The 7,416-nt window shown below is 44.6% G+C and overlaps 1 protein-coding gene across 1 annotated transcript in view; it reads left to right on the plus strand.

Moving 5' to 3' along the window:
- The window catches only part of Rsl24d1 (ribosomal L24 domain containing 1), an 8,232-nt gene extending 822 nt beyond the window's left edge, over positions 1 to 7,410 (plus strand). The window contains exons 2-6 of the mRNA XM_021207530.2: positions 772 to 885; positions 2,386 to 2,458; positions 3,575 to 3,638; positions 5,946 to 6,031; positions 6,990 to 7,410. Of these exons, the coding sequence (XP_021063189.1) occupies positions 772 to 885; positions 2,386 to 2,458; positions 3,575 to 3,638; positions 5,946 to 6,031; positions 6,990 to 7,063 (411 nt within the window). The 3' untranslated portion in view covers positions 7,064 to 7,410. The remainder of the gene's footprint in view (positions 1 to 771; positions 886 to 2,385; positions 2,459 to 3,574; positions 3,639 to 5,945; positions 6,032 to 6,989) is intronic.
- Positions 7,411 to 7,416: the final 6 nt, after the last annotated feature.

The raw sequence follows: 7,416 nt of genomic DNA on the forward strand, positions 1-7,416 counted from the left end.
AAACAAACAAACAAACAAACAAAAATCACTGAAGTGTTAAGTTGAAAGTTGCTGCTGCTTTGGGGAATTAAAATAGTAAAGACTCAGACCTGTGACTATGATCTTTAAAGACACATCCAGCACACAGCACGGAAGCAATTGTCTGTAATCCAAATAGGTAGAATGCCAAGGCAGGAGGGTTCCAAGTTGCAGGCCAGCCTGGACTACACTGTAGGACTTTGTTTCAGAACAGAAAATGGACTCACTGTAATTCATAGTCCATGATAAAATAGACACTGGAAATGAAAGGGAAGAATGACCTATTAGCAGTCTTATTTTTGAAAATATTTTGTGCTTTCAGCCAGGATGACAGAAGGAAGCAAACAGGACTTTAGTGTGGCTCAGCTCTCACGGTCACTGGGGATATAGGAAAGTGGTTTTGAGAATTTAGCAAATGGCGAAGGTCTTTAAGGAGCGTTTCTTAGACTATTCCTTCACTTAAGGCCATTTTAAGGTATTGTTCTCTAAAGTGGTTAGTGATGGCTTGTTTCAGGGTTCTCAGCCTGGTAGAGATGATGTGTGACACCCATTGAACACTTGAGTGTCCTTCTGATGTTGCAGGTGATTCTAGGTGTTGTCCTTAGTTCTTATGTGAGTGTTGGAGTTTTTGCTTTCTAGTAGTTTTTTTGTTTTTTGTTTTTGTTTTTTTCCTTTTGGTTGGCTAGAGGGTGTAGAGACGTTTTTATTGTTGTCTCTTCAGCTCTTCGGTGTTTTAATTTGAGTGTCCTGTAGGTGTTCCGATTCTGCAAATCCAAGTGTCATAAAAACTTTAAGAAGAAGAGGAATCCACGCAAGGTCAGGTGGACTAAAGCCTTCCGGAAAGCGGCGGGCAAGGAGCTCACGGTGGTGAGTACAGTTGGTGGCCTGGCCCGGGTGTGGGTCCTGCGGTTGTCACTGTTTCTTTATTTCTCTATGGGAAGTCACATTCTCACATGATCCTAAAATCCGTTATTCTGTAGACTTCTGAAAAGGGAAAAACTACCCCAGGATGTAGAAGTTTGCTCGTTTTTTTTTTTTTTTTTTTTTTTTTTCCTTTTCTTTTGTTTCCTCTCTGTCTCTGTCTCTGTCCCTTTCTCTCCACAAAACTCTTTTTGGCTTTGGCAAAGAATAAGAAAAAAAATTATGTAAATGGGTTGGATGAAGTGGGAACTTGGACTTTAAGGGCTGGGAGGAGATTGGGAGATGAGCTGAAGAGCCCCTAAATAGCACCGGGGCTCAGGCGAGGTTTGTAACAGACACGTATTGGTTTCTGCGTGTCCATGGTAGGACTCTGTCGGAGACCAAAAGCTAGTAGTGTTGGTATTAGGGCAAACAAGGGCTGAGGGGTACTTGGTGTCTGAAGAGGGAGATGACAGAAGCCACAGGTGTCCTTTGCTGGAGGTAGAAGTTTTAAGTTGTGCCCCTCTGTGGTTGTCCCTTCCCCCTAAACCTGTGACCTGCCTCCTTCCTGTCACTTAGAGGTATAATCTATAAGCTGGATCCTGGTTCCCAATCCTAGGGCTGTCCAGTGAACACAGCTGCGTGCCATGTAGGATGGGAGGCCAAATCAGTTGCTCTTTCAGAAGTAGGTGAGGCAGCAGGATAGCTTTAATGCCCAAGACAGAGGTGTCAGTCCTGCTCCTCCCCTGCCCCAGCTGCCTCAGGACACTGAGCTGAGGAGAATCTCACATTTGTAAATGAAATGTCTAGCACAGAGTTGATATTCTGTATCTTCTGTCAGCTACATTTGGAAGCAAAGACACAGCTGCAGTTTTTTCAGATCATTTTGCATGTCTTCAGATGCATGCTCACTCATTAACTATCAAAATACCCCCATTTGGAGGGCCCGCACCACATGGGTTATCCCTGCCTGCAGGTGTGTGGGTTCACAGCTCTTTGCTCTAACAGGCTCTTAGACAGAAAATATGAATTCTTGGTATTTGATTTGATCTATGTAAAGTGGTTCATATAATGGAGTTTCTGCCTGTGATTCTCATCTGGAGCTCAGAAGTTGGGAACTCCCTTCAGTTGTCATAGTTTTCACAGTTGCTGGGCAGCCACTGAGGGAGGGAGGCAGGGAGGGAGGGAGGGAGGGAGGNTCCCTTCAGTTGTCATAGTTTTCACAGTTGCTGGGGAGGGAAGGAGGGAGGGAGGGAGGGAGGGAGGGAGGGAGGAAGGGAGGGAGGGATTCAACTTTCCCTCTGAGAATCCCTCAGAAAAGAGCTGTTTTCAGCTAGTTGAAAGCTAGCATTCTCCAGTAGGACAGTGTCTTAATATGTGGCCACTTAGGATTTTTGTGCAAAAGAGAGTATTTTAAACAATGCTTGCTTACCATCTTTCTTGTCAACCCTATATTCCATCTTATAGGACAACTCATTTGAATTTGAAAAGCGTAGAAATGAACCTGTGAAATACCAGCGTGAGCTGTGGAATAAAACTAGTAAGTCCTGGGGTAGCAGAGACTGTGGGCCTTCTGTGACTTCAACTGCTGGCTTGTTATGCAAATACCAAGCTTACTTCATTGCTTGGCTCTGTTTCATCTCATGTGAATGGTTCTGTTGGTTTATGTCTTTAATTGTTCAAGGTTCTTTTTAGAATTTTGCTGAATTTGGATTCCTCAGAAATTGGCTGGTGTATCCATATACATATATAATTATTAAGCTTGAAGCATCACCCAAAATAAAAGCCACACATTCTGAAGGAATAAATAAGGAGAGTGTTTTGGTGTGTGAGGTGAGACCTGGTTAGGAAGTAGACAAACCCAGTATGCTAGACTGGCTGGCTGCTCCGGAAGATGAGCAGATGCTGAACTTAAGGCGATGGGTACAGATTTTTAAGGGGATATCCAAGTGCTTGTTTGGGTAAATACGAAGTTACCGGCCCAAAATTTGAAAACAGCAGTGTTCAAGTGTCCAAGTAGACAGGGATGCTGGTGGGGAGGAAAAGTGTTATAAAATTTAGTTCCTTTTTTCACTTTTACGAGGATCTTGCTGTGAAGCCATGGCTGGCCTTGAACTCACCGCCTTGTCTTCCCGGGTGCTGGAGTTATAGGTGTCTGCTGTGTGAGCTCTTTTAGGTTGCAGCATTTTTGTGTGTGGCAGGTCCCCTCTGCGTATTCTCTTTCCCATGGCTGCTCATGCAGCCTTCAGCTTGCAGGGCACACTGAGTCCTGGCCCTGGTGTTGGTTCCTTGTTGACTGCTCAGGTATTCACAGACTGACTCCCATGTCTGGGAACGTTGAGAGGCAGCACCGTGCTACTTTCCGCCCTGCATGGATTCTGTTCATCTTTTGTATTGAATCCTAAAGACAGACTTTCTGAAAGTGTTTCATGTCTACATATGGGAGTCTGACATTGTTTCCTAAAACTGTTATATGTACTTGCTAACCCTGACTAGTGAGTACAGCTAACCCGCATACCTTTAGCTCTGTCAGTAGTTAGTAGTGAATGTTTTCATTTAAGCCAAAGTCATGCAGGAGTATTTAAAGTGCTTGTTACAGTCCTACTGGTTGAATGTGCGAACATTTGCTGACTGTAATTTTTTTTTTTTTTTGTAGTTGATGCAATGAAGAGAGTTGAAGAGATCAAACAGAAGCGCCAGGCCAAATTTATAATGAACAGGTATGTATATGTGTAGAGGAATAATTATGAGATTTCTAGAGGCACTGGTATTTTTAAAACTTTTTATTTTGACATAACTTCGTATTTTTAAAAAACCTAGGAAGAATAGTGTGACAATTACTTGTGTATTCTCTCCATTTTTCACTGTCACCGTACAGTGAGCTGAACACTTGGTGCTCCATATGTCTCTGGTGATCCATACCACGAATCTTTCTTTACGCTGGGCGTGGTGGCGCATGCCTTTAATCCCAGCACTTGGGAGGCAGAGGCAGGCGGATTTCTGAGTTGGAGTCCAGGGCTACACAGAGAAACCCTGTCTCGAAACACAAAAAAAAAAAAAAAAAAAGGATCTTTCTTTACTTAAACACTGTGTGATTTCCCATCAGGAAATAGACATGGTGCAGGACTGTTGTGTGGCCAGCAGAGGCTGCTTCTGCTTCCTGAGTACCTATCTCTTTGGGCTCCCTACACACGGACAGGTCCTGGCTTACCCTGTCTTACGGTGTAAACAGTTTTGAAGAGTACATACCAGCCAGGTTGTACTCCTGTACGTCAGTTGTGTCTCTTCATCTAGGTTTATCTGCTTTTCGTGTGGTTTACCTAGGCGCCCTGGAAGGAATGCTCCGGTCATCACGGTGTCCTCGCTTATGTGTCCCGTCCCTGTTAACTTTGACTCTTTGGTTACAGTGTTGTCTGTGGGTTTCTCCTGAACAAAGCTAGACTTGTTTTGTCCTTGGTAATTGATAATGGAGAAGATTCTGGAAAGAGCTTGCTATTGGTTCTTGTTCTTGTTTTCAGCCTCCACCAGGGAGTCTGGCCTCAGTCAGTGTGAAATGTTCCCATGTCAGAAAGGGCTCTCCCTTTCTCTACTTTCTGAATCTCCTTTATTCATATCAGCATGCTGGGTCTGTGTCCATGGCCTCCTGTGGTATTTGGAGGGCTATGGTTCATGTTGTTGTTTGTTTGATGGTCTGTGTGGCCCACATCTGCCCAGTGGAAGTCCCTCAGGCTCTCCTGCTGTGGGAGACGAGTCATTTTCATTTCTATAGTTCTTTGTTGTCTCGTGGGCAGCACATACTTTTCCCTGGCCTGGCCAGGGCTGAGCTCTGCCTTTAATCAGGGAAGTTCACCTTTATCTGTTTATTAATTCTTAATTTGTCTGCATGTGTAAATGAGTGTGCACTGCCTGCAGAGTCAGAAAAAAAGGCATCAGATCTGGAACTAGAGTCACAGACAGTTATGGGCCACCATGTGGGTCCTGGGAGAACCCAGGCTCTCTGCAAGGGCAAGCAGTGCTTTTAACCACTGGGCCATTTCTCCCGACTTTTCTTTTCTTTTTTTTTTTTTTTGTCTTTTGAGAACAGGGTCTTACAGGTCTCTGTGGCCTGGAACTTAGAGTTTCAGCTGCCTCTACTTTTTTGAGTGCTGGGATTAAAGGAATGTGCCCCATACCCAGGCTAATATTTTGTGTGTGTGTGTGTGTGTGTGTGTGTGTGTGTATGTATACATGCCATGGTGAGTATGTGGCACTCAGGACATCTTGCAGGACTTGGTTCTTTCTGTACACTCTGTGGGCTCAAGGAATTGAATTCTGGTAGTTGGGCTTGGCAGCAAGTGCCTCTGCCCGCTGAGCCGTATGTCACTGGCAAAAGTTAGCCTTCATCTAGCCACCATGGAAGTGTTAGTACAGAAGCTGCCGTGGTAGCTTTCTGGCATTGCAGAAGGTGAGCGTGGGTGTTTTGAGGACAGCTCCGTGTTTCTGGTGAATGGTGTGTGTTTTATGCTCCTAACAAAGCAATGGAGATTGTGCTCTGTGAGGAGGGTGGACACCTTGTGTGATAAGGTTTTGTGTCTTTGCTATGGAAACGGGCTCTGACATCTACTGAGTCCTCAGTGAGATGCTCATTTGTGAGCAGATACGAATTGAGCCCCGAATTGCACCACACTGGGTACAGTGGGTGTAGTGAACAGGATGCTAGGATACAGACCCTGTTAATGAGGAACTTGAACATAGTTTTGCCATAGACTGGGGAAGAGGATATCTATTGGTAAGAGCTCAACAGGTGACTTTGCCTTAGCTTATGGATAAACATAAGGTTTGGGAACCAGCTGATTCCTTGTTGACCTGCAGCAGTTGTTGCTAAGTGGGAGGTGGAGAATAGGAAGGAGCAGAAGAGTGGCCAGCTCTTTATACCCCCACCTGTGTCCCATGCAGCCAGTGGCATTAGTGAATGCAGAAGCTGTGGTGGGAATTAAAGTCTCAGAAGTTTTGTCACTGAAGTGTGGCTTTGATGCATTCTATCACAGGTTGAAGAAAAACAAAGAGCTACAGAAGGTTCAGGACATCAAGGAGGTCAAGCAGAACATCCATCTTATCCGGGCTCCTCTTGCCGGTGAGTAGAGAGACAGGAGTGGACTTAGGTGCTGGTGTGATTGGGCCCCAGTTCACGCTCTGTCTAAACAGTGCCCCTCACTCTGTGTCCCCCGTTGTGGACAGGCTATGGCTTGTGGTGTCTCTTACCTCCATCCTTCCACAGACGCCCTTTAAGTTAAGCAAAAGGATTTGTGCAATAATTGCATAGATGACGTTTGCCTCATACTTGACTAAAAGACACTTCATGTTATCAACTCTCAACCTTTGGTTTGTTTTGGAATAATCTGGGAAACTTTGAGTATAAACACAAAAGCTCAGACCCTCTGGGCACTTTGTAATAAAATCTTCATTCAGTCCACTTACCTGGGCACAGGTCTAGTCTTTTGTGTAGCTAGTAGCAAAGACAATCTTGTACGTATTAATTCTTTTTAAGTGCAGATTACTCAAAGGGAGAGAGAAAGTGACTAAATTTTAGTAAAGGCAAACTGTAATTAGACTTTGATTGGGTTTGTGTGAAGGGGCTACCTCGAGTCATGTTTGTACCTAATTCCATCAAAACAACTAGGCCAAACCCTGGGGTGTTTGTTTCTGATGCGCATGATGCAGAGCCCAGAGAGAGCAGAGAGCCTGCTTCCTTTAGTTCTCAGTAGCCCTCTTCTGGTCGAGTGGTGTAGCGCATGTGGATCTGTCTGGTTTCTCTCAGTTCATCGGGGTTTATAGAAGTTTGAGATGGTGCATTTGTAGAATGCTTTGTGCATTCCCAAGACCTGGGTGAGTTTGGCTACTATTCCTAACCTTTTAGTAATGGCTGCTACTGCAGGGAAGTCAGGATGCGTTGTAGAATGCTGGAATCAGTTCTGCAGAGGCATGCATAAGTTCTGTGTTTTACATTTTTCTCCTATTTAAATTTGAGTTTACTTTTGAGAATCTCACACATGATCACTGTATTTATATTGCATCTTCTGCATCTTTTAAAGGCAAAGGAAAGCAGCTGGAGGAAAAAATGGTCCAGCAGTTACAGGAGGATGTGGACATGGAGGAGGCTTCCTAACGGTGCTGCCCGCAGCCAGCCCTGTGCTCACTGGAGTCAAGTGGAGACTTTNGGCCCCTAGGTTATTCATTGGTTCCATAAGGTCCCTCAGACAAGGGTGATTCAATGTGCGTCCTCCTTAGACGTTGCAGCCTGTAAAAGCATACCGTTGTGGGTGTTAGGTCTCAGCTCAGCACTCTGCTTCACTGTGTTATGCTCACACAAACAGGAAAGTTTGTGTGTAGATGAAGACATGAACTGTGGGCATAAAATGGTTGAGCCAACCATCTTCCTGTGTGAAATTCAAGATGATGTACTATTTTCCTTGCATTGAGATAGTCTGTTTATTAGGGTTATTGAAATGGAGGTCACAC

The sequence above is a fragment of the Mus pahari genome, chromosome 10 (genome assembly GCF_900095145.1).
Source record: "Mus pahari chromosome 10, PAHARI_EIJ_v1.1, whole genome shotgun sequence".
NCBI classification, from domain to species: Eukaryota; Metazoa; Chordata; class Mammalia; order Rodentia; family Muridae; genus Mus; species Mus pahari.